At 37.7% G+C, this 22,895-nt stretch overlaps 2 protein-coding genes across 7 annotated transcripts in view; one reads left to right on the forward strand and one right to left on the reverse strand.

The window, feature by feature from the left end:
- Positions 1–933: 933 nt before the first annotated feature.
- STRADB (STE20 related adaptor beta) lies at positions 934–20,264 on the reverse strand. Of its 5 annotated transcripts, none has more exons than XM_087919694.1 (12): positions 19,763–20,264; positions 17,458–17,514; positions 16,610–16,690; positions 13,161–13,260; positions 11,770–11,891; positions 11,185–11,293; positions 10,677–10,800; positions 8,933–9,104; positions 7,249–7,353; positions 6,020–6,246; positions 5,118–5,160; positions 934–3,038 (listed from the first exon to the last, which is right to left on the reverse strand). In XM_087919694.1, exons 2-12 carry the CDS (start codon positions 17,467–17,469, stop codon positions 2,886–2,888), a joined length of 1,248 nt encoding a protein of 415 aa, XP_087775820.1. In that variant the 5' UTR covers positions 17,470–17,514; positions 19,763–20,264; the 3' UTR covers positions 934–2,885. The 5 variants fall into 5 exon arrangements, with proteins under 5 accessions (XP_087775820.1, XP_026552568.1, XP_026552569.1 ...); XM_026696783.2 differs by having other exon boundaries at positions 19,748–20,264; XM_026696784.2 differs by having other exon boundaries at positions 19,628–20,264.
- Positions 20,265–20,323: 59 nt separating this feature from the next.
- The window catches only part of TRAK2 (trafficking kinesin protein 2), a 48,802-nt gene continuing 46,230 nt past the window's right edge, over positions 20,324–22,895 (forward strand). Inside the window, exon 1 of one of the 2 annotated variants that reach the window (XM_087919687.1) lies at positions 20,324–20,408. The gene's annotated coding sequence lies outside the window, so the exon portion shown is untranslated. Of the gene's footprint in view, positions 20,492–22,895 lie in introns of both variants that reach the window. The other variant, XM_026696786.2, reaches the window with a different exon arrangement.

Here is a 22,895-nt window from a genome sequence, read left to right on the forward strand (position 1 = left end):
TTGACAAGATAGTGTACTTTTAGGAGCAAACCTGTTTTTCACAAAAAAGTATTTTAATACAAAGTATTGAACGTAGGGGGAAAATTGTTAAAAATGCTGATCGATCCAGATTGATCATGAATGAAGAAATAAGAAATAATGTACCAATTCCAATTTTGAAGTTGGAAACATTTAATTTTTTTTGCTGTAAGCTCATTTAATTAATTAAATGTAACCATTTAAGATAAAAATATCTACTCAATTTACAAGCATAACTGAGTGCAGAATTGTAAAATGGTAGTTGTAAATTGAAGCATTGAACCTGATTTTTCAGCATTTTCTTTGGCAATTGTTAAGCAAATACTACAACTGTAAACCCTGCTTTTGAAGCCTTATTTTTTTCCCTAGTGGGCTTTTTTGCTGGAATTTGAAATAAACGCTGGAAATTGGTAAAAACCATCAAAAATCCTAGTCGTGTGACAGCAAGATACTGTCAGTAATGGCAGTAAAGATGAACCAATTGCTAAGCACCCAAAATGCTATCACATGAGTCTGTGGATATATGGGTGTGTGTGAGTTGTACCATAACTTCAAAATTGGATTGTAAGCAGCTTTGCAGGCATTCTTGTAACTGCAAACAATTGCTAAGTGACTAGTCATAAATCAAGGACCACCCATACAAAATACATGATTTAGCATAAAGTTCAAAGTTTCAAAGTATCCTTATGGTACAAATTATCATGATTATTCCTCACAAAGATAAACATTTCTTGATAGAGCAAAACATTGGTAATTTTTTTCACTAAATTCTATATGTATTCTTTGTTTTAGAACTCCCTGACAAATACAGCAGTTTTCTCCAGAAGCACAATAGGGCTTCCAAATTACAGTGCTAGGTATTGTATATTCTCCTATTGATGAGCATGAAATAACGTGCCATTCACTCAAATAATCTTTGTTAAATAATATTTTATTACAATTAAATTTGTCAGAATTAGGTTGACAATACATAATTTTCCTTCAGTAGTTTCCTAGTTAAAAGGTCAACTGCGATGCTAAATAAGGTTGTACACGTAAAACTAATTTCTATTTTTACACGAGTAAATAGAATGTACATGATTGAAAAATCATTAATAAAATAATATTAATCTCCAAAAGTATGCTGTACAGGTAATAAGAATTTAGTTTTACTTTATTCAATTATTCACAGTACTATTCACAGAAAGCAGCCTTTCCCCCCATTCCTTTATATTGTAATTAGGACTGAACTTCTCTAGAAAAGAAAAGCTACGAAGACAAAATGATGAATTAGAAGTTACCTTTCCCCCACCAAATGTCTGAGCCAGTAACGGCTAAGTCAGTGACGGCTAAGCTTTTCAGTACTGAGTGCCCAAAGCATGCACAAACCCCCAAAGTGCAATGCACGTGCGTCTCCCATGCACGCTCCCCACCCCACGAATGTGCACGCATTCCCCACACATGCACCCTACCCCCGTGCCCACCACACATGCGCCCCGTGCCACTTGCACTCCACTACCCCCGCACGGACAGCAGAGACCCAAAGACCAGCTGACCGGTGGGAGGCACACATACATGCGTAGCGGAGCTGAGCTGAGGAGACAGATTGCATTCCTGCAGAGAGGGCTCTGTGTGCCACCTCTGGCACATGTGCCATAGGTTCGCCATCACAGCTATAAGTAATATTAACCAGGCCTCTCTTTCTTTCACTGACCCTGCAACTAAGAACTGGAAAGGAAATGGGCTATGAATCACAATCCATTGATAGATGCTTGTATTTCAGTGGAATGACACCACTGAACACAACTCAAAGCCTTCCACAATATAGTTTGTCATAGTGTGCTAATAGTCACTTTGCCTAAATAGTAGAGATCTCTTTTATATTAGTCCTACAAATTTTGGTTCAAATTTTGGCTACTTATTCAAAGGATGAATATATTTCCTAAACAGCAGACCACAATTAAAACTATGAAAATTAAGCAATATTCTTAAGTATATAGTCAAGTAATTTCAAGCTTTTATTTGGCAAATTATTTTTTCCTTAATTTGATTTCTCAAAAACATATGTTCTGTTAAAAACAGCTTTTTTTTTCAAGTTACAGTGTTGGCTACTTCAACAACCACCGAAAATTATGTAGTAGATATCTAGCAGTCTCAGAGATTTCCACATTGATACTTTTGCAAGTAGGAAAAGACACTATATTTTAAAGAAGCTATATAGTTGATATAAACTTGATGATAAAGAGATGATTAACACAATGTATTAAATAGAGAATGGAAACAATATTTCAGAGTAATATTGGAAAGGTAGTAATAGCATGTAAGTACTGTAATAGCATATGCCACTGCAAGCAAAGTTTTACTATTACAGTTCAGATATAAAAAAGTATAAAGAATTGTATAGCTATTTCTGCAATTCAGTTAGTAGATTCTCATAATACCACTTTGAAAAAAAAACCTCTGTAAAATATCATCTGTATAAACCTTTAGCATTTTCAAGTATACCAAAACAAAAACTTTATTTGAACAAAAGCAGCAGGTAAATCACATTATCTTCCAAAGAATATAGGAATCCTTGACCACAATTAGGACCAGAATTTTCACTGCTAAGCAAGGCAGTTGTTAAGTCAAATGCCCAATTTAATGACCTTTTTTTTTTGCTATGGTTGTTAAATGAACAACTATAGTTATCTGGCTTCCCCCAGTGACTTTGTTTGTCAGAAGCTCATTGGGAAGGTCACAAATGGCAATCACATGACCAGGAGGCGGATGCAACAATTGTAAGTGCAAGGACCATAAGTCATTTTTTTCAGTTCTGTTGTAATTTTGAATGGTCATTGAATGAATGGTTTTAAATTAAGGACCACCTGTATGTGGTCTTAGTATTCCTAAAATTCCCAGTATATCTTTTTCTCATTTGGCAACCTACATTCAGATTTATTCCAGATAGCAGCTGAATGCACCATTGGTATTTGTGACTGACTATGTTGGATGGTAGGAGGCAAGAGTGAAAGTAATGAACCCTTTGTTTCTTCTTTCACCTGAAAATTGAGAAGGCAGACATTAGAATAATGACTTTACATTACACATCTGTTAAAACAATTATGAATACCTTCTCAGAGGTTTATGGAAATATAATTCAAGTTCTTGTTGCCCAAATGTTATTGCTAATAACTAAGCTCATAGAAACAGTGATTCCTAATAAAGACTATGAAAATCAAGGGCTTCTTACAGATAGGTCGTTCAATAGGCCCTATTAAAGATAGCAATTTCATTATAAATTCAAATAAATTCAATTAAAGAATGGCCATTCTTTAATGGCCATTCTTTAATTCAGTGGTTCTTAAACTGGGGGATAATTTGCATATATCCTCAATAAGGAAATTTATAATTACTTTTTTTGAATCAAGGATGAATCTTGGGCTGCCACTGCCAAGATTCTTGTGTAAAACCATGGAGTATGGCATTTTTTGTGAAGGTAATGACATTTAAGGCAAGAAAAATCAGTAACTGGATCAAATAATTTAAGAATCACTGCTTTAGCCAACATTTATGCTTACTCCCTTTCCCTGAATGTAAATAATTGTATTTAATGAAAAAGAGGTAAGAGTGTTGCATAGGCTACCTTGATCCCTGGAGTGAAAGACAGAATATTAATTATAATTCATTTATGCAAAAAGATACAAAAAATCCATGCTGCAGAATATATGCAAACTATATTGTCCTTAATTGCTAACAAAGGTTGAGGTGAAAAGGAAACTCTTATGTTGAACAAAATGTATGGAGTAACATCCTAACGGTAGATATGTGAATGACCCCATACATAATGGGGATGGGGTGGGGACTAGGCAAGAAAAAGGAATTTAAATACTATGTTGCACAATCACAGTTGAGCTCTTGTGATACTGAATATTATCCGTGGTGCTTGCGTTTTTATAATTAGCAATATAGTAATATTGTGTATGTCCAGAATTAGGCTATAAGCCCTCTCCTTTCCCCTTTCCCAGAATAATTGCATATTTGTAATGAAGAATCATTTTATGGTAGTGGAATTCCAACGTAAACATATTTTATAAAATAGGCATACTTGTCATTAACATTCTGTATAATCCCAACAAGGGGTGGGATTCAAAAATCCCAGCAACCGGTTCACTGCCTGGTTGTTGAGTGGGCATGGCCATGGTGGGCATGGCCTACTTGAAACGTCTGGGACAGCTGTTTTTTTACCTTCCCCCAGGATCTGGAGGCTTCCCTTGGGCCTCTTGGAGGGGGAAAACGACCTCCTCCGGGGTCCAGAGGCTCAGAAGCCAGAAACAGACCTCTTTCCGGACCTGGGAAGGCCATTTTTCACCTTCCCCAGGGTCCGGAAGCTTCCCTCGGGCCTCTGGGAGGGCAAAAATGCCCTCCCCCTGGGTCCAGAGACCCTCCAGAAGCCAAAAAAAGAGGCCTGTTTCTGGACTTCCAGAAGGCTAGTTTTTTGCTCTCCCAGAGCCTCCTCACAGATCTTGCACTTACCTGCATCCAAAATGAGCTATATGGAGACTCATGGGAGGAGAGAGGTGAGGTAGGCAGGGCCAGACGGTTTAGCTACCGGTTCGGCGAACCAGATATAAATTTAACATCTGGTTGGGCCAACCTGGTCCAAACCCACCTCTGTACCTAACTACAGTATGTGTTTCAAAAGAAAGAAGCATTGCTGGTTCTATAGAATAGCTGTGTTTATGCCAACAGCTTTCTCAGTTCTGCGGATGGGGCAAGGCAAGCAAATATAAGTATAACTACCACGGATATGATTCTTTAAAATAAAACTAAGAGCTGGAACAAATAAGTTGCAGACTCTAAATTGCAATTCTATAACCAATCAAAATCACCAATCAAAATCAGAAAGCCAACACCTTAATTTTAAACAGGACTTACAAGTGGACACCGCCTATTACACAAATCACACTTGGCATAATACGTTATTTCACCAGTGTATAACTTTTTATATTAAACTCAAACTGCTCCAAACCAATATCTCCTGTTCAAGTCAAAGATGTTGCAGCTTCCAGCACCTGACCTGTTTTCTAGACCCAAAGCCTTAGTGATTTTATGCAGCTAGCATATCTAACAAAACTCACCTGCTTGAAAAAAGCATGTGACAGAAGGCCTCTTGCTGATGGCCTATATCCCAGAAGGAAAAAACAGATTTTTAACTTTTGCAAAACAGCTGGTAATTACTTCCCCTCTCACAATTTTTACAAAATCAGTTGATTGAAAGAAGAATCAGTATTTTCCCCATTTTAATTATTCCACCCACATATCTTTGCTACAATGATTAATAGTTTAAAAATAAAATACTACAAATATATTTTTCAAGGTCTTTAAATATGAAGTTTCAAATTTGTAACACTAATTAAAAATGAATAGTTTTATCAACACCTTTTAAATGACACAGCAGTACATACTAAAACATAAATATTACTGTCTCAATAAAGATAGTTTAAAATACTTAAGGTGCTACATATGTCATGGGTAGAAAAAAATGTTCCTCTCTAAATGTTCATCTATTTTTTCCAGCTCTCATTAATTCCTCTCAGCATGGAGAATGAAAGATGTAGGTTAAATCATCTACTCATATTTTTTTTCATACATTACTCCTTAAGGGCTCAGCAATCTTAGCATAAAGAACAACCTGAGACTACATATGTAAAAATGACTTTTAAAATATCTGAGCACTTACATGAGAATAGTAAAATATTTCAAAAATTGATAATTTCATGAAATTTCAGACATGTTAAATTCTTGTTTTAAATGTTATATTATTATTATTATTATTATTATTATATTATTATTATTATTAGGTTGCCATCTGGAGATACTATGGGTCATCTGATAATTATGGATAATCATGGATGTCCTGTTGACAATTAAAATTTGGTAATACTGTATGATATTCATATATAAATTAGGCTTTCAAAACAGCTCTAATTTCAGTTTAAAATAATTAAACTCAAATTTGCACATTATTTTAAAGCATTACCTTTGTTCTGGGTCCTGATGCAAACACAATTCTATCAAATTATGGAAAGCAGGAGAGAAAGTTTTAGATGGAGTCTGTAGTCTCTCACTTGTCATCGCGCGTGTCATGCTTTCCCCAATTCCAGAATCAATTCCCGACTGAGAATTTTTTATCCTAGATTCTCCACATGAAGAAGTGTTTACAGCCCAAGGACAGTAAGATGGACCTTTAAGTTTTTGCAGCAGCATCTGATAGAAAGAGACAGAAAATATTGGAGTCATTTTGCAACAGTGGCAGAGAAATACCATGACTAAATGAATGCAAAATGTCCAATGTCTTAGTTTACATAAAAATAGTACATTGTGGCTGCATTAAATAATAAGGTTTTGCAAAAGTATTTATCAGAAAGTTATAAAACATGCCGCTTTGTCCTTTCCTACAATTTAGCATTCATTGGGAATTAAACTCAAGTCAGTCAGAATAGACGGGGCCTTGGAGGTCTTCTAGTTGAACCCCCTGCTCAAGCAGCAGACCCTATACCATTTCAGACCAGGGGATGCCCAGTCTCTTCTTAGACCTCCAGTCATGAAGCACCCACAACTTCTGAAGGCAGACTGTTCCACTGGTATTCCATTGGTAGATGACCAACTACTTTGCTGCCAAGGAAGGGCAGTTTAACAAATGCTCAAGAGCAATGCTTAATGGACTCGTCTTTGCATGAACCAAGTAAACAGTCAACTTAAATGAGAAATAATTACAACCAAACCAAATTTACTCAGAATTAAATTTCTTAAGAGAGAACTGAAACTTTAGGGACTTAAAATTTCAAAATTAAGAGATGTCTTATGCCTGTAATGGCGAACCTATGGCACGCATGCCAGAAGTGGCACACAGAGCCCTCTCTGTGGGCATGCGAGCTGTCGCCCCAGCTCAGCTCTGCCGGGCATGCGCCTGTGCCTCCCATTGGCCAGCTGGTCTTCGGGTCTCTACTGCGCATGCAGGGGGTGCAAGTGGGGGAGCACGCATGTGCAGGGGCGCATGCATGGGAGCAGGGGGAATATGTGGGGATGCGTGCACATGTGGGGGGGCGCATGTGTGGGGGACACACGCACATTGCATTTTGGAGGTTTGTGCTCACATGCTTTGGGCACTCAGTGCTAAAAAAGTTAGCCATCACTGTCTTATGCTCTTGACAGTAACAGTTATTCAATTGGTTCTTAAGAACCTAATCTAGGGATTTTGTGCTTTACCTGTGTGCGAGGCATTTCCTGAAAAGGTACATGCCCATTAGCTAGTTCACAAGCTGTAATGCCCACACTATAGATATCAGATTTCACATTATATCCATGCGTATCCTATAGAAGAAAACACTTATCAGGCAAATTCAATTGTTCAAAGGTTGTCAATGCATATAGGAAATGGATGAGAAATATTTAAACATGTCCTGTACAATTCTATTATTTGTACATATAGAATAAGTTAGTCTAACTTAAATAAAACAGTATACAATTAGGCTGTACACTATTCAACTATTTTAAATATCAATGACATACAACTTCACAAAAGTTATCTTTGCTGTGTTCAAGAAATTCATGATTTCAGATGTAAACTATATCAGTATCACAATAAATCAAATTATCATTAAAGCCATTTTAATTAAAAATATTCATGTATTTGTTCTTGTATTTCCATCAAAATATTTGATATCAATACAGATGGAAAAACTGTGTTTTTGAATACTTTACATTCTAGATATAAAGAAATAAAATTAGTTTTATACTGCTTTCTCAAGATGAATCAAATAAAACAATTGAAAATTAATTTTTTAAAAAAGAATTCTTAACACAGAAAGGGAGTGTCAAATTTTTCAACATTCAGTTTCCGATCATTAGCAATGCTCCAAAATTGTGACGTGCCTTGGGGATTGTAAAGATATTTTGGTTACTTTAATTTAGATGTGCTTGGTAAGTAACTACATAAATATCATAACTTTTTAATATTTTTTTGGTTTCATTTGGTCTTTCCAAGTAATAGTCTTTCTCCCAAATCTGGAACAAATGTTGACAATGTGTGTTGGGCTACAATTAGGAAAATGAAAATGAAGTATTTCCATAAATAGGAAAACATTTTAAAATATCTCTTAATAATACAATTATATATAGAGAAGTAAAATATTGATCCATAACTGGACTGATATACTATATTGCAATGTAAAACTTTCAGTGAAGGATTTCATCCAGAAGTGAATTGATTCAGACAGAGTATTTTACATTTAGATGTGTGTGTACATGATTGTGCCCATACAATATATATGGATCTTATATTAGGTATTTAAAACGTATAAATGAATATACACAGATCCTATGGAAAGCACCTATTTTAAATGGAAATTTCTTCCATATATATGATGAAAAGGAAAAAGAAATAATGGAAATATATTTTAAGTCTTTGGATAGAAGAATCTTAATATGATGATGATAGTGCTTAACTATGTTAAGGGTTTTATGACCATCTCAATTACTACAATAAATTTATTTGTTTTCCAGAATACTGGAAATTAAATTCTGCTGGAAATAAATGCTAAAAATATATTTGTCAACAGAAATAGAGGAATTAAAAACAACTATTTTACTATGTACATATAACAATAGGCTTCCTAATTTTCAGCGATACATGGGAATATACGGATTCAGAGATACCATTCTAAACAATATGGAATATACATCTTGGAATCACAATATATCTGTAGTGCATCAAAATTCATAGTGCATACATAGTTTTAGATAAAACATTAAATGCTACTGTTTAAAAAATTATAAAGAATGTAAATAACGTAATTAAGATTATTTTTAGGGTGCAGAATACTTAATGAATTTCTGAGGCAGTATATATAGCAGAAAAGCACATTGACAATGCAATCTAATATATACTGACCTGCCTTAGTAGTTCAGGACTCAGCCAAGGAAGCATAGATGTACTGAACTGGGGGAAGTCATACACAGCTTTTAACTGTTGTCCACTGTTGACTAAACTATAGAGGTGATTTAAGCCCGACAAATAAACTAGGCCATCCCCTGAAATCAATATGTGGCTAGCTTTAATACTTCTGAAATGCAAACAAACAAATTAATAAAACCCAATTGTCTTGCTAGAAAGACTATCCTATTAAATACATATTAAGATTCCGATATATCACATACGTTGGTTTGTTTCTTTTCAATAGCTATAATATTTTTGATAGCTTAAAGGTTATACTGTTCTTTATTGCATCAGAAAGAGAATTGGGGCATACTGCTTATGTTCTTGTTATTCTTGAATTTAGTTAAGAATTACTCTTGATTAATAAATAGCAGATTTCAGTCTGTGAAGATATATCTAGAAAAAAATGCTCACAATATAAAAGATGCCTTGTTTTGAAGTGACAATTTCAAATGATCCATTAAATAGGCCTCAGCCCAAGAAGGTACCAACTCTTTCTCATTCTAGTTCTCTGTAAGCCTGGGGTTATAAAGTGGCTTGGGGCTGAATTCATCCCACAAAGCCTTCCTAACTAAACACCCAAAGATTCAACTTACAGTTACATGCATAGAGAGAAAATGGAGAGAGACTAGATGGTTTCCTCTGTGGGCTAGGCTAGAGTGAAATAGAAAAGGTTCGTGAGTTACTGTATGGTAGCCAGCTTATAGCCCTCAATGTTTCTAGGACTGAGGAAGATTTTTAAAAAGCCCACAATGTGAAATGAGTTATCCCTTGGTCAGTGCAACATAAGGGAATTGTTCCAATTTAATGTGACCCATTTTTTCACATTTTTTCCTAATTCTCTTCCCTCCCCCCGCAAATCAGATTTTGAGTCTAAATATTTGATAGCAAAATGAGTTTGGTGATCCTCCCTTTTTTAAAAAAATGCAAGTTTAAACAGTATTTCATGAGTACTAATTTTAATAAGGCTATAAGAATTGTATTATATGCTTTTGATTTGTACATTTGTTTTCCACATATAGGGATCTCGCTTCTCAACATATTCATTTTACATCTGAGGGTACCTACTAGAAGAACTCTATAATGTAAGGTAATGTAAGACCTTATAAAGCAGAAGTTACATATTTTAACACGTCCAAATTACTTCACTGTAAACAACTGTACAATTCAAAGAGATCATTTAGCTATACTCCAACTCTGTAAATAGCTTAGAGGGCTGTAAAGGACTGTGAAACAGTACATAAGTCTACGTGCTATGGCTATTGCTCTTACAGATGGCTCAAGTTTTCCTTTTGTCCTATCTTTTGTTGTACCATTTCTTCAAAATATATTTAGAAACTTCAAATATTTTTTAAAATTTAAGAGTTAACAATTAGAGGCCAAGGGAAGGAACTCAATGAGCTCATGCGTCTCATCAGAAAATTCCATGGACTAAGCAATTCAAGATTCATATTTTAATATACTCAACACAATATATTAAAATAATTGGAATATTTGTGGAAGTTTAATATATATTAAAGCATTTTGGAATTCCATCTGAGAATGAGAAATGAAAATATAAATTGTTATACTTGGTAACAATATACATCTTAATCAGAGAATGCTACTAAAAGAAAGAAATAAAATAAAATAATCACATAACTTTTTAAGCTTCAGCTGAAATCATTGGATGGATTCCAATGAAGTTCTTTCATATTACCTGTGAATATAACCATGTTGATGCATATAGTTCAATCCACTAATTGCACCAAAGAGGATATTTCCTATCAAAGCTTCACTCATGCCTTCAGGGAAGTAAGTCCTCAAGAGACAACTGGCTGAATCTAAAAAAAAAAAAAGAGTCCAAGGTTTAGTAGTAACTCCTCATAATATCCTTATAAATATAGGAAGGTCAGGGCTGGCCCAGATATTTTCTACCATAATTAGAATGATCAAATTAATTGATCTTTTGCAATGTTTCAAAAAAAGCTCAGGAGCTCCTAGATAAAAATTACAGATGTACATGATCAAATTAGCACTGTCCTCTAAAGCCCACAACTGAAGCAATTCTCTGTTTTAAAAAATACTCCCAATAGTCCTCTTTAAGTAATTATCTCACTTGGAAGTATAACTATTCCACAAACTAGGTACCAATAAGCTGAATTGCTCTGTATGGGCAGAAGGAATTTAATAAATAAGGATATATTTTTGTAAACAGAGTTACTTACTGTAAGCCATAAAAGGAGAAATAACCCAAAGCCATCTTCCAGCAGTAAACACTGCCCAAAAAGTCAAGATATGTGGATGTCGGAAAAAGTGGGATAATATCACCTCATTCTAGAGAAATAAATAAATGTTTTAATAATCTAAAAGATGGGAAATACTCCATACTGTTTTAGCCATTTAGCCATGTGTGCCTTCAAGTCGGTTGACTCCTGATGACTGCCTGGACTAGTCCCTGACGTTTCTTGGCAAGGTTTTTTGAAAGTGGTTTAGTCTTGCCTGATTCTTAGGGCTGAGAGTGACTGGCCCATGGTCACCCAGTTAGCTTTCTTCTTAGCCTAGCTCATCATAAGGCACTCATGTTCTGAAAACAATCCCTGAATCAGAAAAAAAAAATAGATGGCTCATTATAATGTCAGAAATATAAAACTGAAATTACCTGAGAAGCTATAACTAATTCTGCGTGAGCATATTTCCGAATTTCTTTGCATATCTAGAATTACTACAAATATGGGGATATTATATATCACCTTACATAGAGCTTATATAACCTTGCAAGCATTATATATCAAATTTAAAATTATGTTTACTTGTAAAGCTTTTAAGAGTTCTTCAGAACATCTTTCCAGATCTGTAATTCTTACAGCCACTAGTGTTCCTGTTGGGATATGACGGGCGAGGTAGATTGAAGTTAAGTTGTTGCATCCTTTTCCTACAAAGAAACAGGCATATACCACTTAACATTCAAATTAATTTATAAAATAATCATGGATGATATATAAATAAATAAAATATTCTTATGACAATTGTGAAAAAGGACACCTTTCAAAACAAGCATAAATATCTGACTTGAACTAGAAGACAACAATCTGATTCTGAAAGCTATTTCCTAGTTGAAACATTTTTTTTTGTTTTAAAAAGAGGATTACAGGTAGTCCTCATTTAATTATCATAATTGGGACTGGCAACTGTTGCTAAGCAATAGTCATTAAGTGAAACTTCACATAAGAGTTACTATGTTAATTCCACTGCAATTGTTAAGTGAATCATCCCCAGTAATTAAACACAGTGTCATGTGAATGCAAATTGCAACTTACTGCTGGCTTTCCCATTGAGTCTGCTTCCCAGAAACCAGCTTTGAAGCTCATGGGATGTTATAAATGCAAGCCAATTGTGAAGCACCCAAACTGTGATCATGTGACTGTGGAGATACTATGATGGGCATAAGTTTGAGGGCCAATCAAAAATCCACTTTTTCAAGCACCAATGGTCACTGAACAAAGCTGTTCTTAACCAAGGACAACCTGTATTATGCTCTGGTGTCTATCAAATGATAGACTATCAATTTACAAATTTACAAAATATTCAGAACAGATCAATGAATATTGGTATAGCATGTTAAATGTTTAAGTCAATAGTGTACAAAAAATGAAATAAGAATTGAAACTGGTATTTTAATAGGGATTACCAGTTGAAGTTCATTTAAAATAAATCTTAAGCAGCTCATTTGCATAATAAATATCCTCACACCAATTACCAGCACCATGTGCTAGTTACATACAAAGATGCTTGTGTAATACCATCATGAACAGACAGCATTCCCATCTTATTCACTGATGTAGGATCTGAGGCAACAGAGAAGAATGCAAACATGTATTTTCTTCTGGTTAAAAAAGAAGTGATAGATATTGCAACTGAAAAACAATTATTCATGCACAATTTGATAATATCCTTATACTACGAAGCTACCATAAATTTAAAAAAGACCAATATAAAGACTTACTAAATCAAAGGCAAGACAAGTTAAATGGAAATAGGTTGTAAAATACAAGCAAATATTAATAAAGATAGAACTAATATATATTTCAGGTAGGATATGGCAAAGGATAAAATTTCTAGTCCATGTCTTCGGTTCAAGTAAAGACTAAAGATCTCTCACTTAAGACAAAATAGGAACGTCTTTCCATCACAAAACAATTACCTATCTCCACCTGGAGATCATAGTGTGATACATCAGAGGACAATGGTATCTGTTCATTTCTTTGAGTTGATTGTCCCCAACATACAGCAAGTTCATCTGTCTGAATAGCAAAAATATCTATTAAGTTTTATTGTTTAAAATGGTGTCATTTCACATAAATTTTGAAAATCTCCCAACATTCCTGTCTATGTTATCATTCCAAAAGCACCAACTAGTTTTTAATTTTGCCTGGTTTTTGATGGCAATAACTTCTTTAATTGGGGTGTGATTTTTGTGTTGAGTTCAATGTATTTAATTTCTAAAGAACCCTAGATCAGATTAAGGTACACCTTTCTCTCCATCAATTAATCCATGAAAAAGCCAGGCATTCATTTTCACTCAAAATATTATATAATGTAAGTGCATTAAAACCAAAATACTAACAAATATATCCTATCTAAAGTGCTACTATATACTCTAGAAGACCAAAAATGTATTAATTCCAATTCTCTAATATATACAGATAGTTCTCACATACCACTCATTCAGTGATTGTTTGAAGTTGCAACGGTGCTAAATACGTGGCATTTACAACTGGTTCTCAAAGTTATAGCGGTCATACCATCCACACAGTCATAGGATTGAAATCTAGCAACCTGCTTGCACTTGCAGTGTTGTTGCAGTGCCCAGCAGTCATGAGATCACTATTTATGACCTTCCCTGCTGGCTTCCCACAAGCAAAATCAATGGGGAAGTCAGGAGAAAAGGTCACAAGTCACTCGAGTAAGTCTTCCCCATCCTGTAACAACCAATCCCAGGCCCCAAATTATTTGAGTATGCTGCTGCTATCACCCACACATCCTCTTCCACCTGGCAACAGCGACTTACCTGCCTGACAGTCTGCTTGCGAATCGCCTTGGACTTGCATCTTCCTGCTGGGTTCCCCAGTGATTTAGGTTTTTGGAAGCCAGCAGCAAGTTGCAAGGAGGTCTTTTCATAATGGCCTGCAATTCTCACTTAAGAACAGCAATGGGGACCGTCAGGATTGCCAAGTGATGTGGTCACATGATGTCACGTTATAAAATTGCTTAGCAATGGAAATTCCGGTCCTGATTACTATTGTTAAGCAAGGACCAACTAATCTGTATTCAGCAAAAGGGATCAGAATGAGAGCCTCTGAATTAATTTATACAGCTGCACTGGATAGATGTTTAATGGCTTCACACATTCTTAAAGCATCTGCTCCTTTTTTTTACAATAAAATAGGCAATTCCTTGCAAAAATGGAGAAAGTAATATTTTGTCATATATCGCTGAAAATGAACAGAAAATAGGCAGTATACATTTTATTACAGTATAAAACTGTGGTTCCCAAACTTTGTCAGTCCACTGCCCCTTGGTGCTACAAACTCACCATCAGTGCCCCCCACCCAGGGGTGGGATTCAAATTTCTTACCAACTGGTTCTGTGGGTATGGCCTAATTTGTGGGCATGGCTTAGTGGTCATGTGACTGGATGGGTGTGGCCAGGTGGCCATGTGACTGGCAAACCAAATATAAGTCATCCTCATTAAATGGCCGGTTGCTTAGTAGATGTTCTAATTTATGACTGACCTCCCCAGAGCTACTTGCCCTGTTTTGGGAGTTTTGACAGCCATTTACACGCGCACGCACACACACACACACTCTCTCTCTCTCTCTCTCTCTCCCCCTTCTAACCCTGCTGGAGCAGGTGGTTGGACTAGATATCTCACTCACTTTCTCCTCCCTCCTTCTTTTTTCTTTCTTTCTTTCTCTTTCTTTCTGTCCCTTCCTTCCATCCGGTCCTCTTTCTTTGTCTATCCTTTTTCTTCCTTTCTCTTTTCCTTTTCTCTTTTTCTTTCTTGTCTCTTCCTTCTCTCTTTCCCTCTCTCTTTCTCTCATTCCCTCTTTCTCTCTCTCTTTCTTTTTCTCTCTCTATCCCTTCCTTAACCTATCTACCTATTTTCTGCCCAGGAAGGTGTGGCCTAATCCAAGGGTTGCCAACCTTTTGGACCTCAGGGACCACCAAACTCATAATTTTAAATCCTGTGGACCACTAATATGAATTTTGACTGACGGTGGCACAGGAAACTTTAGCCAGGCTCTCAAGAGATGAGAGTGACTCCGGCTGCTTCTTTCCGCTAACAGGCAAAATTGTCTCTAAGTATCAACAGTGAGGTGTCACGTAAAATGGTTCATTCTGTATTGTTGAATTTCTACCGCTTATTGCCCCAGGTATTAAATACTGTCACCTTGATTAGGAGGGGAAAACACTTACTGTTTTGCATTTCTTGATTATCAGAAGCCACTCTCCAACCAATATAATAAAATGGACTACTTTACCATTATATTACAATTTCTCTTTCTCTCAACAACCTCTCTCTACCCCAACTATTATATTTATCAGCCTGCAATGGGCCAGTAACATAAAATACAAGAGCCTTGCCAAAAGACTCCGATTTTGTGACAGGGACCCACACCACAAATACATGAAACTCTTGATTCCTCCACTGCCCATGGGAGAAAAAAACATGGCAACACAAGCAACCAGGAATCTCCCCTTCAGACAAAAGAGTGGCCGGCCGGCTGGATGCGGTTTTACACCTGGTGCCCCAAAGGACTCCAGAAGCTGGGTTTGGTTGATCCCGATAGAAACGTAATGGGGGGCAGGGGGCGCATCCTTGGGCGGGACTGCAAACAGGATACCCTGGAGCTGGCAGGGTTTATGAGAGGGACAAAAGCAGCGGCAGCAGCAGAAGGAGAGTTTTCTTCCCCCTTTGTGGAAGCCCCTTTGGGTGCCGCCTATTTCCTTCCAGCGCTGCCTCCAGCCTGTGAATGGAGTGTTTCTCTGGCTGCCGCTCTTTGGTGACAGGTACAGGCAAAGTAGCGTCCTCGGGGCTGCGCTTCTGGAGCAATTCTGGCGCTTCAGGGATGAGCCAACTCCCTCCACCCCCTGTGTTAGCGAGGTGCAACAACGTTGTGCTCCCCTTTGCACAGGAGTATGGCCAAGCTATCTGCAAAATCATTTCTCTTGAGGAGCGCTTGACAGTTTGCAGATATTGTGGCCACCTGTTAGCGGAGAGAAGCAGCCAGAGTCACTCTCATCTCTTGAGAGCCCAGCCAAAGTTTCCGGTGCCACTTGCGCTTCAGTGCTTTGACTCCCAGGGGCAGGAGTTCGGCCAAGCTACCTGCAAAATCCCACCCCTGAATTGCGCCCTGAGAGGGGTCCACCTCGAGCGCCCTCCTGCCGCCTCTTAGCACCCCCCCTTGCCTCTTAGCACCCCCCCTTGCCTCTTAGCACCCCCCTTGCCTCTTAGCAACCCCCTAAAGCATCCCACCCCCCACCCCCCAATGGGCAGTACTGCCCACTTTGGGAACCACTGGTATAAAACATGATTGTGATAGGAAACATAATACTGGTTCTGCTAAGGGAAGGTGACTTTTCTCTTACCAAGTCTTGACTACTGATGCTTTCCAATTGCTTTTCTACTCTAATGGATTCAACTCGTGTCCGTAGAATACAGGAACAGTCCTACAAAAATATTTGAAAGTATAGAAATAAAGCCTTTAAAATGTAACTCACCAATCTATACTCATCTGTCATGATATGAAACTGCAACCTCAGTTCATAGTAATACTTAATTAATGCCGATACTGTACACAGTAAGAAATGTGGTCATCTCGGTGGGTTTAGGGACATCTAAGAGTCCGTTCTGAAAAATCATGATTAAATTCACTTTTTCAAAACTTAAGTACAGTATAGTTGTCTGAAATCAAACCTACATAAATAAGACAGATGCTAGACTTAGTCATCCAAGTAACCCCTTTTTATGACCCTGTAAAAATTGGCTCTTCCAATTCTTAATTTTATCCCTATAATCTTGAGTTGGGGATATCAACTTGCTTGTGGAGTCTGAACTTGAATATTATATTAAGATATATTATAAATTTTAATGTATATTAAGATGTAAGAAGAGGCATTAAACCACGATTTTGGGCTATATTTTACAGTTCAAAGAACATTCTATTTAAAAGCTTTCACTCTGGAAAATGAACCAGAATTATAACTCTCTTTCTGCAAAGCTCCATAAATGGACAAAATAATTTTATTCTATTTTCAACATGCATATAATAATATAATATAATATAATATAATATAATATAATATAATATAATATAATATAATATAATAATATAATATAATATAATATAATATAATATAATATAATATACACAATACAATATGTGTGTGTAGTAACACCTGCTAGATTTCAAAAATTAAAACAAATATGTGCTTACCAAACAAGACATGGAACTGTTTTAGTTCATGGAAAATATCATGCTAATCCATTTACTCTGAAATAGAACATTAAGATATTAAATATTACAGTACATTCAACATCCAGGTATCAACCAAAGATGTCTCTTTTCCTCTTCGACTATAAACCTCCACAGAAACCCTCTAACATATAGTGCTCTGGATAAAATTAATGGTCCCTAGCACAATTCATCAAAAATATTTGAAATCATATTCAAGCATTATTATATATCAGAAAACTTTTCAGGATATTGACATAAACGAAGAATATTGGGTTTTGATTTCTTTACATGATCTGTATTAAGATTGATCTATCATATTTCTGAAATCAGTCCATGTGACTTAACCACAATTGGTACCCATAATTTATAATGTTTACAAAACTTAACCATAGCACCACTTGTCTGAACTAAATTGGGAAAGGTTTCTTTCTTCTGCTACTTTTGAATATGAGACAGAAACTGGAAATAAGTACATTTTGGGAGAGGGAAATTAACACCACCAAGAGAGCTGGTCACCACCCCTTCTAATTCTAGTGCTGATAATGATCTGGTATTACATTTCTTTTTATTAAAATGTAACGCTCTGTCAACCTTAACAAATGAAGTATAATTGGTTGTGATTTGACATACTGAATGAATTACTCTATATTCATGATTTCACATCAAATTAACATGTCATGCAAACATATTATTTGAGTAACCCTTTTTTTAAAAAAATGTATTATTTCTTTCTAGACACATATTTTATAAAACATGTCCAGAAATGAATTCTAGGAAAATCATTTTGTATTTTTTTTTACATCAGTTGACTTATTTTCATCACAAACAACACAGTAATATTCTTCTCAAAGAGACCTGCAGTTCTTTTAATGGGTTTCCCTTTAAACAACCATAAGAGTATGCTAAGACTTTAAAATTATGAAAGATTTTAAACTCAGTTTGCACACATATGCCAAAGTCATCATCTCAAATGCCAAAGATTTTGTGTAAGTTATTGTTTTAATATTAGCTAAGATGGGAGTAAATGAATACTGGTAGTTGGAAACCATCAATGTATAAAAAATTGAGAGGGTATTAGAAAGCATGGTTTTTAATCTCGACATGCTTTTTGACTACAACTTATCCATATTGTCCCCTTTGTAAGATCACAGATTCTTCCATTAAAAAAGAGTTGTGTACATATGCCTTGAGAGCCAGCTTGGTGAAATGGTTAAGGCATCAGGCTAGAAATCAGGAGATCTGCCTTAGGTGACTTTGGGCTATCATTTTCACTCAAACCTAGGAAAAAGGCAATGGTAAACTACTTCCAAAAAATCTTGCAAACAAAACTGCAGGGACTAGTCTGAGAATCAGACATGACTGAACAGAAGAAATGAAATATTTATGCCTTAAAGATGAAAATGTTAATTTTACAAGTTTTTCTCAGTCTGTACTACATCATCCAACTTAGCTAACAAAAGCAATAGTCAGGAATTATAGCCATCAAAAGATTCTAACTTTAACAAACACTGACAGATACCCTCCCTCCAAATAATAATAATACTTTATTTGTGGTCACAGACCAAAACACAAGTACAACAAAAGAAGACCATGGGAAAATTAATCATAAACAACTGACCATCCCCAGAAATAAAAATTCATTACAAATACAAACTACAAACAGAAAATAGGGATGAAGGAATGCAGCAGAAGTAAGCTAGATACTTAAGATCAATATTCAAATCAGTGGAAACTGATTAGGAAGATGCAGGATTCCATAACACAAAGATAAACTATCAGTCCTGCTTAAACGTTTTAACTATATGTTGGGCTAAATGCAGCCAGGTGAATTACTGTATGATAAAAATACTTGCAATCAAGCTGCATATAGGATCAGGGATATGTCATGCTAGGCATCTTAACGTTAATACTAGCGCTAACCTTCCAGTAAGGACTATGAACGTAGAACCTTCAAAATCCACTCAAAGCCCTTAAGTATTTGATGCTTGCTTGCATAGGCAGCCCTTTCTCCTGGAGAAGAAGCAACATAAACATTGCGAGACTCCATCTCCAAAGTTCTGTCGCAACAACTTTAATCATCCAACTGAGTCAAAACTAATTCAGCCGGAATAATAAGCAACTAGGGAAGTTTTCATCTTTTCCCTCTTACAGGAACTGCGCAGAAAATTGACTTTGGGCGTCCCGCCTCTATATTCCACATGAACGCTCGTTTCTTCCCACCGACTTTTCTCCTTCACACCCGACTTTAACTCGCGTGCGTGCGTGTTACCTTCCTAAAAGTTACCAGGAACTCTGCTCCATCGCGCCTCGTTGGGGTTCCTCCAGTCCAGAATCACCCCCGAGAAGTTTAGGTTGATCCGGGTCGCGTGTACTTTACTTATCCGCTTCTACACTGAGCAGCGGCGAAAACCGTCGGAGGCACAAGTGGGGGGCAAAGGCCCCCAGTATGGCGAAGCAGACCGAGAGCCGCCCTCACTCCGCCAGCTCTTTTTTAAAGACACAGCGACCGACGATGGTCCTCAGGCCCCTCAAACTTCAGGTCCCGCCCTCTAGAACTGCGAAGAAGTCCAAACCGGCGGAGAACAGCAAGAGCGCCTCTCACCTAAGGGACTACGAGCTCCATAGTGCTCTGCGATTCATATTTGCATGGGGGGGTGGTCCAAAGGGGGAGGAGGAATGAAAGGAGCTGTTCCCGCCCCACTGTTGCACGATGGGAATCGTAGTTCCAAAGCTAACGGGTGGCAGAAGCAGTTTGGCGAGCTCCTTACGGGATAGTAATCTCGCAAAGCGGGAGGAGGCGGGGCAACTCGACCTCCTTTCGGGGACCGCCATCTTGTAGTCCAGCGTGACCGCCTCCTCTATCCCTACCCCTCCCATGTTGCCTCACTCCGTCCGGTGCTCCGAGAGAGGGAGCCGGGGAGGCTCTTGCGGTAAGAGCGGCCGCTGCAGCGCGTAGCTTGAATGAAGTGAGGTGGAAGCGCCCAGGTCGAAAAAAAGTCAAACCCGGGAAGCGGTAAGGAGCAAGGGACGGGAGCCGAGATCATGGCTCCGCATTTTCCCTGGTTTTATGCACCCGCCTATTGCTGTCTTCTGTCCTCTTTTTCTTCCATCTGTACAGTCGGTTCCCTCGTCCCTTTCCCCCAATTCTATGTTAGATGGATATACCTTAAGAAGAAGCACTGACTGGACCAAGAATTTAGTACTGTGATGGGTCTTTCAGCATTTTATCTGGACTCCAAAAACGACCGCGAGATGCTTTCCTTCCAAAAGATTAGAAAATCTGACCTGTATCCATTATTAGGGCTGGAGAGTGTCGAGCATGACAACGATTGCATTCTCATACTCTTCCCTCCTTCCCTTCCTCCAGTATTGCCAGATCCTCGCCTCCTTTTTGCAAAAGGTCTCCTGATTCCCCACCCCCACCCGCCTCTTCTATTTCACCTGCAAGGCTATTCCATCTCTTGAACAGGCTCTTCTCTTTCTTCTTGTAGCCGTAACAAAAAATGTTCAAAGGCGAAGGGGGAAGAGGAATGATTCTTTTTAAAGAATCAAAAGCGAAGTTGGAAAAAGAGGTGGCTGTTCCGTGCGCAACTGCGGTTTGCACATTTTGTATGAGTGCCTCATATAAATCCAAGCACGAAGCAGCTGCTGATGTTGATATTTTTTGTCATTGACGTCTTGCCTAGGACAGTCGAGATTACTCCGTGCCTGTTTCTCCCTCCCACCGTTCTTTAAGGAAATTATAACAATCGGCTCTTTCTGTTTTTCGGGATTAGCTCGCTTGAATCAGTAGTCAAGAAATAAAGAGAAATCATTATGAGCTCAGAAGCTGGTACCGTTGCCTATTGGGATGGGCAGTCAAAGAGGGTAGCCATGTCTGTGGATTACTATAATCAGATTGATTTTAAGTATCAGCAAGGCACTTATTAAAACATATGTACTGAGTGTTTAGTTTTATAACCACTCCTCACTGCAGTCTCTTGGCATTTAATAGTAGACATATTTTGTTCAACAATTCAATGAATTACAATACAAATACATATAGTTACCATAATATAAACTTAGAAGTATAAAATAAAAGTAAAGATTAAGTGAGTGATGTTAATTCATCTTTCAAAGACTACAAAAATGAAAGCTAAAACGGGCCAATCTGAATTCTAGTGGAAGTCAATCTACTAACAATAATAAAAATATTTTTTAAAAATAGATAAGTAAATAAAAACAAAAATGTTGGTGGACCACTAGGTCTTTTTCTGTTGTCAGTTTTCTATGTTTCTAATGACAGTCTTCAATGATAGTTTGTGCCTGGTTTTGCATAAGGCGACTGTACAATGTGGTTTATTTGTTTTTGAGGTAGTATGACATGCAAATCCATCCCAAGAAATAATCCATAGGTTACAAATTATAGAAGTTAATTCATATACTACACAACACCAAAACCAACTACTTTATGACCTAATATTATATGTGAATCAAACAATTATAACAAAGCGCTAAATTTTTCATTTGAAAATTAGCATTAGATTAGACTAAAGATGGACTTTCTGAAAAGTCAGTTAAAGCAGGGGTCTCCAACCTTTTGAACCTCAGGGACCACCGAATTCATAATTTTAGATCCCGCGGACCATGAATATGAATCCAGCATCCTGCTTGCTGAAGTGCCTGGACTCCCACTGATGAGATGGGGTCCTTCAAGCACTTAGCTGCTTGTTTCTGCAACCTTAAATACTTAAATACAAAACACTGGGGTCTCTCCTCCCTCTCTCCCTCCCTCCCTCCTTCTCTCTTTCTCTTTCTGTGCCTTGTCTCTCTCATTCTCGGTCTCTCTTTGTGTCTTGTCTCTCTCTTTCTGTCTCTCTCTCTCTCTCTCTCTCTTCCCCCCTTCCCTCTGTCCCCAGGGGTGGGGAGAAAGGAATCTCTGAACTGGTGCTGGATGATGAGAATCTGATGCTCGGAGGCCAATGAGCCTCGTGCTGAAGACCAGATGGGCAATCCTGCAGTCTCCCTAGCAAATCCGTGTCGTGGCTGCTGCCTCCTGCCTCTGTACATTGAGGAGGCGGAGCAGCAGCGGGAAGAGCACAGACCTCCTGAGCCGCAGAAGTGGCTGTCAACAATGCCCTCAGGTGAAGATGTTGCGAGTGGGAGGCTCGACCCCTCCCCTCAGGAGCCGCAAAGTACTTGCCGCCCCTCTGGCACCCGCTAAGCCTCCTTCCCGCTGGGCATGTGTGCGCTTCTGGTGAGGAGGAAGAGAAGCATGGTGGGAGGAGGCTTGGGAGCTGCCAGAAGGGCAGCAAGTGCTTTGCGGCTCCTGAGGGAAGCGGGGCAGGAGATCGTGCCCTCCCTTTGCAGGCCAGGGAACACCTGGGAAGGGCTCCGATGCCACAATCTCCTGCGCACCTGCCTCCCTTTCCACGCAC

Source organism: Pseudonaja textilis, chromosome 1, assembly GCF_049901715.1.
Source record: "Pseudonaja textilis isolate UNSWEBS1 chromosome 1, rPseTex1.2, whole genome shotgun sequence".
Classification (NCBI taxonomy): domain Eukaryota; kingdom Metazoa; phylum Chordata; class Lepidosauria; order Squamata; family Elapidae; genus Pseudonaja; species Pseudonaja textilis.

What these genes read in the sequence shown, in the direction of transcription:
- STRADB (XM_087919694.1), bottom strand. An exon ending in CAACATGGTTATATTCACAG is followed by an intron (nt 9,105 to 10,676) that starts GTAATATGAAAG and finishes TTTGCATTTCAG; the next exon opens with AAGTATTAAAGCTAGCCACA. An exon ending in CACATGCTTTTTTCAAGCAG is followed by an intron (nt 3,039 to 5,117) that starts GTGAGTTTTGTT and finishes CTCAATTTTCAG; the next exon opens with GTGAAAGAAGAAACAAAGGG.